Source organism: Triplophysa dalaica, chromosome 19 (assembly GCF_015846415.1).
Source record: "Triplophysa dalaica isolate WHDGS20190420 chromosome 19, ASM1584641v1, whole genome shotgun sequence".
Lineage (NCBI taxonomy): Eukaryota > Metazoa > Chordata > Actinopteri > Cypriniformes > Nemacheilidae > Triplophysa > Triplophysa dalaica.
Window position 1 is genome coordinate 3,743,959 of NC_079560.1, and position 15,979 is coordinate 3,759,937.

The 15,979-nt window shown below is 42.0% G+C and overlaps 1 protein-coding gene across 1 annotated transcript in view; it reads left to right on the plus strand.

Annotated features, from left to right (window-relative positions):
* LOC130407596 (probable E3 ubiquitin-protein ligase HERC1) overlaps nucleotides 1-15,979 on the plus strand; it is a 50,190-nt gene that overhangs the window by 12,447 nt on the left and 21,764 nt on the right. Inside the window, 27 exon segments of the mRNA XM_056730641.1 lie at nucleotides 530-695; nucleotides 979-1,104; nucleotides 1,289-1,510; nucleotides 1,924-2,076; nucleotides 2,241-2,373; nucleotides 4,197-4,388; nucleotides 4,467-4,679; nucleotides 4,764-4,937; nucleotides 5,729-5,840; nucleotides 6,165-6,291; nucleotides 6,384-6,555; nucleotides 6,816-7,113; nucleotides 8,011-8,089; nucleotides 8,195-8,243; nucleotides 9,430-9,668; nucleotides 9,758-9,955; nucleotides 10,487-10,607; nucleotides 10,954-11,194; nucleotides 11,622-11,776; nucleotides 11,901-12,154; nucleotides 12,268-12,366; nucleotides 12,464-12,628; nucleotides 13,132-13,371; nucleotides 13,467-13,550; nucleotides 13,640-13,859; nucleotides 14,195-14,504; nucleotides 14,811-15,568. Coding sequence (XP_056586619.1) covers nucleotides 530-695; nucleotides 979-1,104; nucleotides 1,289-1,510; nucleotides 1,924-2,076; nucleotides 2,241-2,373; nucleotides 4,197-4,388; nucleotides 4,467-4,679; nucleotides 4,764-4,937; nucleotides 5,729-5,840; nucleotides 6,165-6,291; nucleotides 6,384-6,555; nucleotides 6,816-7,113; nucleotides 8,011-8,089; nucleotides 8,195-8,243; nucleotides 9,430-9,668; nucleotides 9,758-9,955; nucleotides 10,487-10,607; nucleotides 10,954-11,194; nucleotides 11,622-11,776; nucleotides 11,901-12,154; nucleotides 12,268-12,366; nucleotides 12,464-12,628; nucleotides 13,132-13,371; nucleotides 13,467-13,550; nucleotides 13,640-13,859; nucleotides 14,195-14,504; nucleotides 14,811-15,568 — 5,300 coding nt within the window.

Sequence of the window (15,979 nt, forward strand, 5' to 3'; positions counted from 1 at the left end):
TTTATTTTTATAGAGCGCCTTTCCACAAGCCCAAGGTTGCTTTACTAAGAGCACTTTAAAGCAAAAATACATTTTCAAAAAAATATACAAATATTCAGGAAAAGATGCAAGATTATTGACAATAATCTTTAATGGCCCCAAATCACTCTATGAGACCGAGTTGGTATAAATGGGTGATTTTGGTCTTTGATAAAGCCAGGTGCAAGACCGTTCAAAGCCTTAAATGTCAACATGAGAAACTTAAACTGAATGTTGAGGTAGCCAATGAAGACTGTGTGGAAGTGGAGTAATGTGAGCACTGAGCCGGGTCCAGGTAAGATCCCTAGCAGCAGCATTCTGGACACCCTTAATATTTGTATAATATTTCTTCACTCTCATAGCAGGGGTGTGATAAACATCCACAGGGTAACTGGCACAAACCCACGAGCAATTATTCACCCACAGGGGTGAGGTCAGAGCAGCATATGGTCTGGCATTCTGTAAAGGTCAATTCATACTTCGAACGTCTCTCTCCTTCTCTCTTTTCTAGGGAACATCACCAGTTTGTGTTGTTGTGTATGAAGCTGCTGTCCATACACCTGTCTCTGGCTCATGCAGGAGGAACGGGGGCTACAGTGCTGGGCGCTCAGGGCCGGCCCCTCAGGAACCTGCTCTTCAGACTCATCGATTCCAATGTACCAGAATCCATACAACAGGTGTGTACTACTGAGCTTTCCCTAGCTCTGCGTTTTGTGTGTAAATAATCCAACGCTCTACAAATGTAACTAGGACTTAAAATTAGTGATAATCAGAATGTAATGATAGAAGTTTGAAGTCTAGCTCTGTTATTTTAGACGCTTGTCTTTGAGTGAGTTTGAAAGCGCCACAACTTTTAACACCCTTCAGGAGTTCAGTGTAACAGATTAGAGTCATCTATCTGAATGCCAGAATTCGAGTCATGCCGCGTTGATGGATCTGTGTGTGTTTGTGTGTGTTTAGGCGGTGATGAGCACGCTGTCCATCGGAGCGTCTCTGTTGCTGCCTCCTCTCAGGGAGAGAACAGAGCTGCTCCACTCGCTGTTACCTCAGGGTCCAGAGAGCTGGGACAGTCTCTCTAAAGGACAGGTATACACAAACAAAACACACACAACGTGATTTAAAGGCCTAGATAAAAGAAAACGAAACACATTTATGTGTGAAACGCACAATAATCAGTAACACATTCTATTGTTAGATTAGAAAGATTTGAAACTGATACACATCAGGAGTGCTCTGAGTTTTTAGGTGTGACCGTTGTCGATCTCTACAGCGTTTACAGCTGGACATGGTGCTAAACAGCCTGCAGGAACAGAGTCACGTGGCGTCTCTGCTCGGGTACAGCTCACCCGGAGAGCTGAGCGCAGGTCTGGCCCTCCCGCCCACCCCTGATCGTCCTGCAGGAAATTTGAGCGCCAACTCAGAAGCAACAGATCACCTCCATCTGGCTGAGGTTCTCCTGAAGACCCTGCTGCTCAGTATGGGCTTCTATACGGTCAGTTCGCCAAACGTCATGAACATTTCTGTTTAGCTAAGATTCATATTTTCAGTCATAAAGCCTACATGCCGCACAGGCACGGAAAAATAAAGGCAAAGCAAATGGATCGCCTCCTAGTGGCTGCCTGCAGTATAGGTCATAAACCCAACAAACAGGAATCACTGCACACTAAATCCATTTGCATTTTTGCGAACTCACTACTGTGAAGACTCTGGTTTCAAATTGACGTCATCACTGCAATATGTCAGCTGCCATATCTCAAGAAATTTTTGCTTTTTTCTGCAATGCAAGTTAATAGGGGCGTCAATCTTTTAAACAGAAAGATTCAAAGCTCTAAAAAGTGTTATATTTTCTCATGTCCATCAGTTCTGTTCTCCTTTTGAATAAGAATTGTGTGTTTGTGCCTTTAGGAGCGTGCGTTTGGAGAGCTGGAGAAGAACAGTGATAAGCAGAGGTTCAGTCAGTCACAGAAACAGACTGAAGCTCCATCACACTTCCACCACCTGATGTCTGCTCTCCACAGACACCTGCTGGCTCACTGCTACATCCACACAGGTGCCGAGGTACAATACCTTCCCCTCTCACACCTCTCCATGATGACACCTGTGTCAGGATGCAAAATAAGGAGGCAGATGTAGCAGCCATTTTAATATTGTGCACAGAGACAATTATTTGAGGTTTTAATCATGTGTGAGGCTGAAGATTTTGTGTGTGTTTGTGTGTGTAGGATGAGAACAGCGTTGTGTTGCTTCATAAGCACCTGTGTTTGTTGCTGCCGTATGCAGCGGAGACCTTCAAGAGGTCCACAGTACTGCTGGAGGAGAGCACGCTGGACAAACACGTCATTAAGAAACTGCACAGTAAGAGCACAAAAAATCACACATTCACTGTGCGTGTTCAGTTTGACAGTTCATCTGTTTATCATCCACCCTTCTGTTCATTCATCTATTCATCCATCCATCTGTATCAACTATTAATTCATTAGTTCATCCATCTTACAACCATCCATCCATCCATATCAAATATTTATCCATCCACCTCGGCATACATTTATCATCTATTTATCATACATCCATTTATTTGTTCATCCATCCTTCCGTCCATCTGTCAATCCATCCATCTATTTGTCAACTATCTATCAATCCACAGTGCATTCATCCATCCATCCATCAACCCATTCATTCATCTATCTATCCATCCATTTATTTATCTATCCACCAGTGCATTCACTTATTTTCCATCCATCAAGCTATGTATTCCGTTGTCCATACATTCACCCACCCATTAGTGCATTCCCTTACCTTTGCATTCATCTGTCTATTTGTCTCCCCATCCATCCCTCCATCCATCGATATCAAATATTCATCCATTAGTAAATCCCTCTAACAACTGTCCAAACAACTGCAACAACTATCCATCCATCTCCCCATCCATCTCACTATTTCTCCATCCATCTAAACTATTATTCCATCCATCCACCCATTTCAACTATTTCTCAATCCATCTATTTCAACTATTTATCAATCCATCCACCCATCCATCTCAACCATTTCTCCATCCATCTCAACTATTTCTGCATCCATCTAAACTATTTCTACTTCCATCCATCCATCTAAACTATTTCTCCATCCATCTCAACTATTTCTCCATCCGTCTCAACTATTTCTCCATCCATCTCAACTATTTCTCCATCCATCTCAACTATTTCTCCATCCGTCTCAACTATTTCTCCATCCGTGTCAACTATTTCTTCATCCGTGTCAACTATTTCTTCATCCATCTCAACTATTTCTCCATCCATCCATCCATGTCAACTATTTCTCCATCCATCCATCCATCCATGTCAACTATTTCTCCATCCATCTAAACTATTATTCCATCCATCCACCCATTTCAACTATTTCTCAATCCATCTATTTCAACTATTTATCAATCCATCCATCTCAACCATTTCTCCATCCATCTCAACTATTTCTGCATCCATCTAAACTATTTCTACTTCCATCCATCCATCTAAACTATTTCTCCATCCATCTCAACTATTTCTCCATCCGTCTCAACTATTTCTCCATCCATCTCAACTATTTCTCCATCCATCTCAACTATTTCTCCATCCGTCTCAACTATTTCTCCATCCATCTCAACTATTTCTCCATCCATCTAAACTATTTCTCAATCCATCTCAACTATTTCTCCATCCGTCTCAACTATTTCTCCATCCATCTCAACTATTTCTCCATCCATCTCAACTATTTCTCCATCCATCTCAACTATTTCTCCATCCATCTCAACTATTTCTCCATCCGTCTCAACTATTTCTCCATCCGTGTCAACTATTTCTCCATCCATCTCAACTATTTCTCCATCCATCCATCCATGTCAACTATTTCTCCATCCATCCATCCATCCATGTCAACTATTTCTCCATCCATCCATCCATGTCAACTATATCTCCATCCATCCATCCATGTCAACTATTTCTCCATCCATCCATCCACCTCAAATTTTCTCCATCCATCTCAACTGTTTCTCCATCCATCTCAACTATTTCTCCATCCATCTCAACCATTTCTCCATGCATCTAAACTATTTCTCCATCCATCCATAAATCTCAACTATTTCTCCATCCATCAATCAGTCTGATGGTAATGTGAGTACTAGCTCTTTGTGTGTTTTTTTATAGCTGTGTTATTTGGCTCTGTGGCGGGCAGTCTGCTGTGTCAGGTGATGTATTCCCTGCTCCTGCTGCCATTGGCTGTCGTTAGGCCCCTCCTCCCTCACCTTCTCACACTCCTGGAACACCTGAATGAGCTCAACTGTTACCTGCCCAATACGGCACACCTGGAGGACATGGAGCTGGAGGGAAGCTCACACGGTAAATACTATTAATAAAACACAATGTAATGTCCTAACAACTTTACACAGTAGTGTAACTTCTACGTTCTCATAACAGAAGCGTCTGAAACCACTGAGCCGATCCTGGCACCCGAGTCAGAGGATTGGGAGTGGCTTCTGGACTTGGAGAGGTCTGTAGCTCTTGCTATTGGCAGATGCCTTGGAGGTATGCTGCAAGGCCCGCCCTCTTCCATCCAAGAGAAGACGACAGAGTTCTGGTTGTGCAACCCGCTCCTGAGAAACGGGCTGGAGATGGACTTCGAACAGCTCGGTAAAGACTATGAGGCAGCAGTTTTTATACTGTGATGTACGATCACAAAAGAACTAGTAAACAAATATACATATTTCTTTGTAGATTGGGCAATGAGTTGGTTGACAGAAGCCGTGTTTATGGGCTGCGGAGATGTCAGGTTATCCGAACTGTGTCTGTCAGAGGAGAACACAACACTGGTGGAACTCGCTCTCGGGTCACCACGAGAACCTGCCGGCGCCCTCTGGAGGAAGATGAAGGAATATGCAGCGAGTAGAGGTGAGAACACAAGTACTATTTATTTCATGTCATTATAGATTCAATTGTATGAGAAACAAAACAAAAACGTACATTACATTGTTTGAAAAAGATACTTCATGCAAAAATTAAAATACTTACCTTCATGTCATTACACAGAAGAGGACATTTTGAAGAACATTGGCAACTAAACAACATTGGTCCTCATTGAGCTCTATTGTATGGATACAAAACCAGACATTTCTCAAAATATCTTCTGTGTTCCATTGAAAATGGAGTCACATACTAGTTTTGAAAGACATGAAAAAATGAAGACATCATTTTTATTTTCTGGGTAAAATATTCCCTTTCAGAAGTTGTTTTTACTCACGCACATGTAGTTCAACATGTTTTAAGACCTCACATTGTCTTTGTAACACAAATAAATATATTTTGGGTGACTACCCAGAGTTTTCCAGGCCTTCACATAGACATCACGGTTACAGTTGTTGTCAAGGTCCAGAAAGGTACTAAAGACATTGTTAAATTGGTCCATCCGCTCTTAGTGGCACACCTAAATTTTAATAATAAATAATTTTTTTAATAACATTTTTATAGCACAAAATATAAAGTTTTCCTGTGCTGGTTGGTGCATGGCACTAGCAATGCCAAGGTCATGGGTTCGATCCAAGGGGATTGCACATAGTCAGAAACAAATATATAATGCAATGCAAGTCGCTTTGGATAAAACTCCTGCCAAATGCATAAATGTAAATGTAAAAGCAAGCATAATTGAAATTTAAATATGTATCTGTATGTGTGTTTTTATACAGACTGGGACGGTGGCGGGTCAGTGGGAGATTCTTTATTAGAAACAGCGTGTCGCTGCTGTTTGGCTGCTCTGCTTAAACACGCTGGTCTTCATGAAGCATATTGGCAAGAAAAGTAAGTGATACCAACATCTTTTAGAAGCCTCTCTCACCCCATGTCTTCTACTATACTATAATATTTGTTAAATCTCTCCAGATTACAGGAATATATATTCAGAGAATCACTCTTTATGCAAGTATTAGTGTGTCAGTTCTTCTCGATCACTCCCTCTCTCACTTTCTCTCACTCTCTCAGCCCTCGTCAGCATTGTCTGTACTGTTTTATATCCCGCATGATAAATGGTACAGCTATGATGGCTCCTTTGTGAGCGTTTGGTGAATGTGAACTGACAGTTGTAAATCCTGCTAAACGTTAACCTGTCATCGTGTTTGTGTGCAGATACGAGCCCTGTGAGGTGCTGATCGAGATTTATCAGCTGGTGTATAAAATCCGCACAACCCTCCTGTCCTATAAGGAGAGTGTAGGAGTCACGAGCAGTGCACAGCCTACATCTGCCACCAAACAGGTGACCCACCAATAAACTTATCAGCAAAATAGAGCATGTTACAGTTACTCTTGTTGAACTTCCTGTTTCTCTCTGTTCTACTTCCTGTTTAGGCATCGCTGGGGTCAGAGAGCCCAAGCGAGGAGAGGGAGGAGGGAGGGAACTCAAGAGAACAGGCAGGAAGAGACACAGATCCCAGCATCCAGATGCCGCACACAGCTGAACACAACCAGGACGATCCATTAGAAGAGGAAACACCCAGCATCAGCAGTATGTACCTGCCGGGTAAACACACTGCTTTCTGTGTTTTTCACACAGCGAGTGTGTGCCGTCTATTGAGCTGAATATGTTAACATTTTATTATGGTGCATTCTCACTTTGTGGCCATGGCTTTGGGGATACATATTTAAAAATTAATCAAATCATAAGGAAGACATATTATTATAAGAAGTAAATGTTTCCTCTTCGTAAAAGCAATACTAACAAGTTGTGCATTAATGAGAATAATATAATGAGTTATATAATTGTTTGTGTTTATCTACCAGAGGTGCTGCAGTGTTTCCTGGCCACTCGTGAGGCCATGCAGCTTCAGCAGAACGAGACCGTGTACGAGTCGTCTGGTACCAGCACTTTACCCAGCAGCACTGAAAGCCCCGGTACCCCAGACAGAGAGCCCCCGCAGCGGCCCTGGGAGCATCACAGCTCCACCAGCCAGGGTCTGTCCTTCCCCGCCGCCTGTCACCTGCTGGTCTCACGCTGCCTCTTCCTGCTGCTGGGGGTGCGAGCTGCCTGGCAGGAAGAGAGCGTGTCGTCACAGACGCATGCTGAGAGCGGCACATCAGGGTCCGTGGGGTTTTTGTATTTATGTGTGTGTTTTGTATATCTGAAGCATGTGATTTTGTTATGTATCTTGTTGTAGAGCAGTGGTCTCTAAACTTTTCATTGGAGAAATAATTTTGAAAAATGACAGTGGTTGTGAGCTTCCTGTATGTTATACAATACTGTTAATGTTAAATTGTTCTGGAAATGTTAAAAAAGTACTGATACACATACTAAAATAATCTCATCTCGTTTTGTGTCGAAAACCAACAAAAGTTGGAGAACTATAAACTTTTTGCATAAACATTGAAATGTAAACATAAAAAATGATGTTGAACTAACAAAAATACTCAAAACATCTTGTTTATAAAAAAAAATACTCAAAACATCTTATCATGTTCAAATAAAGTTTTGACCAACAAAATATTTTATTAAAGGATAAACCTTACATTTCAGCTTTTAAATCATATATAAAAGGACGAGTTTGAATGATAAATTATATTGATAGGCTCCATAAACTAATATGCTTTCTAAAAATCGATCGAATAATTTGAAATTGTAAATCCACAGTTTGACAACAGGTGGCACATGTGACTTCAGTCATATTTTCACACAAATTGAAACCCAATCTCTGTCTTGTTGAGCATGCGCGGGACTTTTTAACTTTGCTTAACGCTGAGCAGTATTTACCGCAATTGTTTCACAACCTGTCAAAAAATTACCTGTCAAAACAAATCATTTATTTTAGTAGGAGGGGGTGGAACACCTGTCTATATCAGCTTAGTCTGAATCAGTACGTCTTGGCGAGCTGCCTCCAATTAGTCCATGAGCTACTGGCAGCTCACGAGCGACGTGTTGGAGACCCCTGTCATAGAGAATGACAATTGCATTTTTCTGAGTGATGTGTCTCTTTATCCGCAGGGCTCCACTTTACTATGAGGGACTTGGCACAAATATGGAGTTGTTGTCTCCCTCTGAGAGAACATTCGGTGAAAGAGAGGTATTAGCTATGTTTGCCTCCTTAGGATAAACATGATATGGATCTTTCCTTTGGTTACTTTCCTTGGCTAACTTCTCATTGGTGTTGTTTGTTGTCTATTTTAAGATAACCGAGGAGTCTAGAAGTTCCTCGGGGTCATTCAGGAATAAAATGGGTGGGTGGAATATGTTATGATCTGTATATTATTACATATCTCACCTTGCATTCTGATCCCACATGTCTAATCTCTCAAATCTAGTTCCACATATCTGATCTGTCACATGTCTGATCTCCGATATCTTACCTGTCACATTGTCTGATCTCACACATCTGATCTAAAAAATCTGATCTTTCACATGTCTATCTCACAAATCTGATCTGTCTCATGTCTGAGCTCACGTATCTACCCTGTAACATGGCCGATCTCAATTATCTGATCTGTTACATGTATGATCTCAAAAAATCTGATCTTTCACATGTATATCTCACAAATCTGATCCGTCTCATGTCTGAGCTCACGTATCTACCCTGTTACATGTCCGATCTAACATATCTGATAGGTTTCATTTCCAAACTCGCATCTATGAACTATCACATGTCCAAACTCGCATCTCTGATCTGTCACATGTCCGATCTCACTTATCTGCTGTGTCACATGTCCGATCTCACATTCTGATTGGTCACATGTCCGATCTCACATCTCTGATCTGTCACATGTCCAATCTCACTTATTTGATCTGTCACATGTCCGATCTCACTTATCTGATCTGTCACATGTCCGATCTCACTTATCTGCTGTGTCACATGTCCGATCTCACATTCTGATTGGTCACATGTCCGATCTCACATCTCTGATCTGTCACATGTCCAATCTCACTTATTTGATCTGTCACATGTCCGATCTCACTTATCTGATCTGTCACATGTCCGATCTCACTTATCTGATCTGTCCCATGTGTGATCTCACTTATCTGATCCGTCACATGTATGATCTCACATATCTGATCCATCACATGTATGATCACACATATCTGGTCCTTCACATGTCTTATCTCTTAAATATAATCTCACATTTGATTTCACATATCTGATCTCACGTATCTGATCCGTCACATGTCTGATCTCCAAAAACTAATCTCATATTTGATTTCACTTATCTGATCTGTCACGTGTCTGATCTCACATGTCTTGTCTTTGACATCTGATATCATATTTTGATCCCACATGTCTAATCTCCCACATGTCTAATCTCTCAAATCTAATTTTACATCTGATCTCACTTATCTGATCCATCACCTGTCTGATCTCACATATATGTAATACTTCCCTGTACTGATCAACTGTATGAACTTTCACCGCAGGCCTTCCTCTGTGTTCTCTGGGCATCATGAAAGATGCCTGGGAGCGACTGCGGCAGTGTATCAGCCCCACTACCATAGTGTGCCCTGGTGGAGGTGGCACCCCTATACTCGGACACGTCTTCCATTTTCTGTGTGGGAGTCTCCTCCGGACATCAGCTCTGGTGGACAAAGAGGGAGGGGCGCAGGCCGACCCAAAAGCCATCACTGTTGCCATGGCACAGCAACACCAAAGAGCCCAGGTAGGAAACCCATGGCTCGTGAAATCAGTAATAGAATAATGTTGGTGTAGTCTCAGAGTCACATGCAATGTTCGGTATCCTGTGTTCAGGTGCGTTTAGAGGCGCTGTGTCAGATTTCCTCATTCCTGTCAGAAATGGAAGAAAAGAACACGTGCTCTCTAGCGCCCCCTCGATTCCCTGGCCTCCTGCAGTCAGTGCAGCTGCAGTTCCTCTCGGGATGCTTTGGTCTGGGAGCACCTATCACAGGCAGTCTGACTGCACCCAACAACAAGATTCATCATTACACTGTAAGACAGTCTGAAAATATATATATTTATATAGAGTAGACAATTATGCAAGACGCAAACCCCACCAGCCCATAAGCCCTTTTGTGTTTCATTCTCCAAGATGTTTGTTTACAATTGATTCAGTTATAAATATTCTGTTGGTTGTAATTCTGTCTTTTTGTACTTCTGTACAAGTGTTGTTTACTTCTTTCAAATTGAATTGATTTAAGAGATACTAACTTAGATATATATTTCATAAACATTTAAGTCCCCGTGAAATGGAAGTTGCGATAATTTTTACTTCCTTATTCTAACACATTTCTAAGTGAAAAGAAATTTCAAAGGAGAAAAGTAGTGGGCGTGGCTTGCGTTTTTCACTGCGAATTGATTTTTATACACAAATTACATGTAAAATGTTGTTACAGAAATCTTGAACAAGATGATGAAACATGCATAAAATTACACGTGTGCACATACTGACTTATGACCGTTCATGTTTAATATGTGCGTATTTGTTTGTGCTCTTTTGTCGGTTTGTGTTTGTATATTAAGGCTGGGACTCAATCGGCTCCTATAGGCCTTCAGAGGGATCTGCAGTCTGCGGCTCACACATTGTACCAGCAGCTTGTGCGTGTGCTTAGGCAAAAGGTGGCGCTAGAGAGAGAACAAGCAGGTTGGTAACACTTTTCACGGAGCCTGGATCTAAATCAAGTTTTTGTTAAATGATATTTGATTTCTGAACAGGAGGTGATACACACCAACATATTACTGTCAATGGTGAGTGCATTGAGGTGGTAGATATGGGACAGTCATCGATGCAAAATTGACATGGGGTGCAAACACAGGAGCCATTTATAAGAAAGGGTTGCAAGGATTATATTTCATGTCTAAATTTCGGCAGTTTGGTGTTGATAAACACATAGACCACTGGTGTATTTTGACTTTTGTTTAATTGCTTTGTAACTGAATTCGTTGGGTGAACTGTGCATTTAACGTATTTGTGGTCCGTCTCATTCCAGGCTTTTGTCAGCACCTGCTGTTAGCTACGGTCTTTGCTTTGAACTTTCACTATCAGCCTGTGGATCTGGTGGTGATTATTAAATGTGGCGTCCTGGAGATTTTGTCTACGCTGACCGATAACACATGTGTGCTGGTGAATCAGCGCTGGCTGGCCGCCTCCATGTCGGGTCACATGCAGCTAGGAGGAGCGGTGAAGCTGGCTGCGGCCAGACACCTGCAGATATTTGCCATAGCTGCCAGGTGAGATTATGGACTTGTCATTAAAGGGGGCACAAATATGTGTGTTTCCTGTGTTTTTGGTGTGTTAGAAGTTGCCCATGCATTTATTAGACATGTAAAATTGCCAAAAAGAATGCTCACCCTGATCTGCCTGAAACGCCTCGTGTAACCACAGCACCCGCGTTACATTTACGTCACACGCTTACAGTATTCGACCAATCACTACGCACTGGTTAACTTGGCCAATCATAGCACACCAGAGGCGGACAAAGAGGAGATACAAACATGCACTGTACGTGGAAAATACAGCGTTTTTTATTCTTAATTCGTGTATACACATTGCATTACATCTAAAAGAAACGATAATATTCATTCATTTTCGCCATTTGGTTGTTTAGTCAATTATTCCCTGATAAACTATAAAAAAAAGTGTGTGTGACACATCTAGTTCCTGTGAGGATGCTTTGCCATTGGAGGTGTCCCAGGCTCTCATGGATGTCATGAGCGAACAGTTGCAGGGCCTGTTACATGCAGTCCACCAGCAGGAGGCGCCAGAAAGAGAGTCTTCCGAGAATGTGCAAGAGGAGACGTCCAAACAAGAGAGTAAGTACTTAGATTAAAACCTCAGAAAAGATCTGATCAAGAGTGTAGTTTTAACTTTGGTATTTGTAGCTCTGCTTAGCGAGTTATTAAGTTAATTGATAAATATATATAATATTTTCTTTAGATGTAGGTCTTAGCAGCAGGGTTGTGGAATCCCAGCTCGCAGACTTTCTTGTCTTCCTAAGACGCATTTTGTCGCTACGGGTCGCCAAAAGAGCCTCAGCATTTGTGAAGTGGATCGATCCGCTGATGAACATCATCTCATATAAGTGTCACTCAGGAAATCCACGTTTCCACAACCTGCGGACAAAACTGCTGGCCTTCCATATTCTAGAAACTCTTCTGCCGATGTGTTCAGACCCCACCGTGATGAAACAAGTGAGTTTTTTTCTATAATCCAATAGTTATTGTTGTAATATTGTTATTGGAAAAGGATTTTGATAGTTTTTAAAAAATCCGATATTTAAATTGCATTTTCTGTTTTCTTTTAGATTGTGGATCAGTTATTTAGCCTTTTATCCACATACATGTGGGAAGAACCCGTAGCCTTGAGAAAGCATGAAGAAAAAGCTTCAGAGATCACAAATAAGGTATATAAATGCATCTCTGTCCATCATAAATTTATATTCATATTCACTTTAATCACAGTTTATATTGTCTTGTGTGTGTTCGTGTGTATTCTTACAGGGCGGAAGTGAGGATGAATGTATTCCAATCGGTGATTTCTCCTTTGATCCTCACAAGTTGATTTGTTGTTCTCTGGAAAGTGGGAATATACTGTCCCACGGGTCTGGCGGGAAAGGATACGGTCTGGCCACCACTGCAATTACATCAGGATGCTTTATTTGGAAGGTATCAAAAAAGATTCCTATGACACCAAAAACCAAAAACGATAAGTTTTCATGACCCGTTTTTGTTCCCTCTCTTTGATCTATGACGGATAATGGGATGGTTCACACAAAAATGAAGATTCTGTCAACAATTTAACTTCATACCTGTATAAATTACCTTGTTCTGATGAACACAGGGAAAGATATTTCGAAGAATGTTAGTAATTTTCAGTTACGGGACATCATTGACTACCACCATAGTAGGAAAACTTATATGTTGGTCAAAGTTGTTTTCCTAAATTCTTCAAAATGTCCCATATTGTGTTTAACAAAACTAAAAAATACAATATTTATCCTACTATGGTTGTGTATATTGTCCAAGAATTGCTGACATTTCCCCCCCCCAAAAAATTCTTTGAATCAACCTAAGGGTCATTTTCATTTTTGGGTGAAGTATCCCTTTAACACAACTTCCATCTTTTTATTCATCTGGAATTGACCTCTGTCCTCTTCTGTCTCCTACAGTTCTTTATCACTAAAGAGAACAGGGGGAATGAGGGGACGTGTATCGGAGTGTCCCGCTGGCCCATCCGCGACTACAACCATCGGACCACCACAGACATGTGGTTGTACCGGGCGTACAGCGGAAGCCTGTATCACAGTGGAGAACTGGGCCGAGCCCTGCCCTCATTCACCCAGGGCGATACCATCACCTGCATTTTAGACATGGAGGCTAGAACCATCTCCTTTGCCAAAAACAACAGGGTAAGTGTTGAATTGTGTAACATTGAGTCTTTTGAATGGAAATCTTGGATCGTAATCAAGGTGTTATCTGTGTCTCTTTGTGGGGGGCTGAATAGGAACCCAAGTTGGCTTTTGAAGGTGTAGACGCCACAGAACTCTATCCCTGTGTTTTATTCTACAGCAGCAACCCTGGAGAAAAGGTTGGGATCTCTGAATTCAACACACCAATAGCTAAACCGCAATCTTTTTCAAATGGTTCATGGGCATATGTTCTTCTTCTGACCGTTAGGTGGCGCTGTGTGACCTGCAGATGCGTGGAATGCCAAGCGATCTTCTGCCAGGCGAGCCCTTGTGCAGCCCGCGGGCGACGGTCCTGCTGGAGTCCACCGTTCAGCTGCTGAGACGACTGTATGTCAATGACGAATGGGTTCATCATATCAACCAGCACATGTTGAACAAGCTACAACTGATCCATCCACTCATGAGGGAGGGAGCGCACCGCAAGATCGGTCAGTTGGCTCGTATGATTTTTTAAATATTTTTTTAAGTAATCAATAATTCGGAAATATTAACTGTATGTGGCTTTAAACAGAATGCATCATTTTGCTTATTTAAAATGACATCGCAATAATGAAGTGGGAGAAGTTGGTTAACATGATGAGTGGTAACTGGTCTGTAATGAACATCATTTCAATATGATTCACACACAGCAATAAAATTCAATAAAAAGATTTGTGTTACCTGAAGTGTAACGTCTATAAAAAGTGAAGAATGAAAAAGGAGTTATGGATTCCAATCAGATGACTTTAATGACTTTTTAAGATGATGAATTCTGTTTTGACAGCAGGTTCTCTCAGCAATGAATCGGATGATAAATGTGAGGTGAACAAAGAGAGGGGCTCTACTTGGGCTGATGTGGGGACATCTACAGACCACCTCTCCGGACCAGCGGGTCTCTCTGACGCCCAGCTTTGCGTCTTGTGCACGGAGGTCTGGCCTGTCATGGCCCTCATCGGAGGGGTGGACAGTGGTCTCCGTGCCGGAGGGATTTGTCGGCACAAACCCAGCGGGCGACGGGCAACTCTTCTCGGGGTATTGAAAGAGGGAAGCCCACTTGCTAAACTACAGTGGGAAGAGACAGATTTTACCGTGAGGTAAGCACATGAGGACTCGCAATCTCTTCGGGGTGTTATTGATGGGATGTTTACCAGCATAGTCATTATCTGTGTACAGACATCATTGTAATTGTTGTCTGTGTGTTATATCTGCTCTGTTCTTTTTGCCAGTTGCATGTCTGTTTTTTTTTTCGATATCACTTCCCTCGTCTTGTACTTGTCTTTTGTCCTCTTTGTTTTCTTTCTAATCATTATATCCTTTCCACCCTTTTCTATCTTTTCCCTGTGTTTCACCTCTTCATCTTCATACTGCTTGTGACCTGCTGTGGTCCCACTAACCCAAAGCTTCCTGAATTCTTGGTCACCTAGCGACACTCCTCTCTCCTCGCTGGAACCGTGCGACGTCCCCCAGTTGGACATGTCTCGGTGCTGTGGCCTCAAACCGTCCGTGCTCTTTGACCTCATCCTGATGACCGGCATCTTAGAAGAGCAAGAGCCGCCACCCGGGACGTCCGGATTGCCCCGGAATAGAATCAGCTCAGAGGGCGGACCGCGGAGCGAGCTGGAGAGGCGGCTGGACGAGGACATCGCTCGCATCATGATGGACGAAGACGCAATGTCCTGCTCGGTGGACGGGGAGAGGAAAGAGGACACACCAGATGATGCGTTAAGATCTGTGAAGCAACCGATTGAAGAGTGCAATGGCGCCCCCTGTCCACCGATACTTGCACTACAAGCCCGTGTAGACTTCTTTGCTCTGGAACTACGTGCCATACGCATTTCTTACCTCCTGCTGGGGGCGTTGAAGTCTCTGGCTGTCATTCTCAGCTGCGGTAAATTCTCCGACCTTCTCCTGGTTCCCAAATCGGAAGCAGGGGCCAACATAACTAGTCCTGATCCAGCGAGGACTTCTGCCGAAGGGGAGGAAAATGCAGAGCTGCGCTCCGTGCTGCAGTTTGTGGTGCGGAGCATGGTGAAGTGGGCGGTCAGACCCTGTCCAATAAAACAGGCCGTGGCTTTGTCAGATCTCGAAAGGGCTCAGATCATCATCTTCAAAGGAGCACTGAGCAGACTGCAGGGGGATGGAAACAAGGAACACAAAGGTTTTTACCTAGTTTTTTTACCAAGCTAGAATCCAGTGTATATTTAAAATGTTGATACTTGCTGTATTCAATGCAAAAGTAATGAAATATTTAAAAATCATTTACTAAGAAAAACTATATATTTTTGTTGATCTTTAGAGTTTTATGAAGCCATATTTTAATAGAATGTTTTACATTTTAACTTTCGAATTTTAACATTTATTAAAATCTTTACATTTGAAACCGTACATGAAACTGGATTGGATATAATAGTGTCCCAGTATTTAAAACAAATAAAAACAATGATATGAACTGAGTTACGTGGTAATTATTAACTATTTTTGTTTTACGCACAATTTGTTATAGAATTTACTATGTTACTTAGTTTAATGGAACCTTTTATATCTTAATGTATAAAAACGTAAGGGTTAG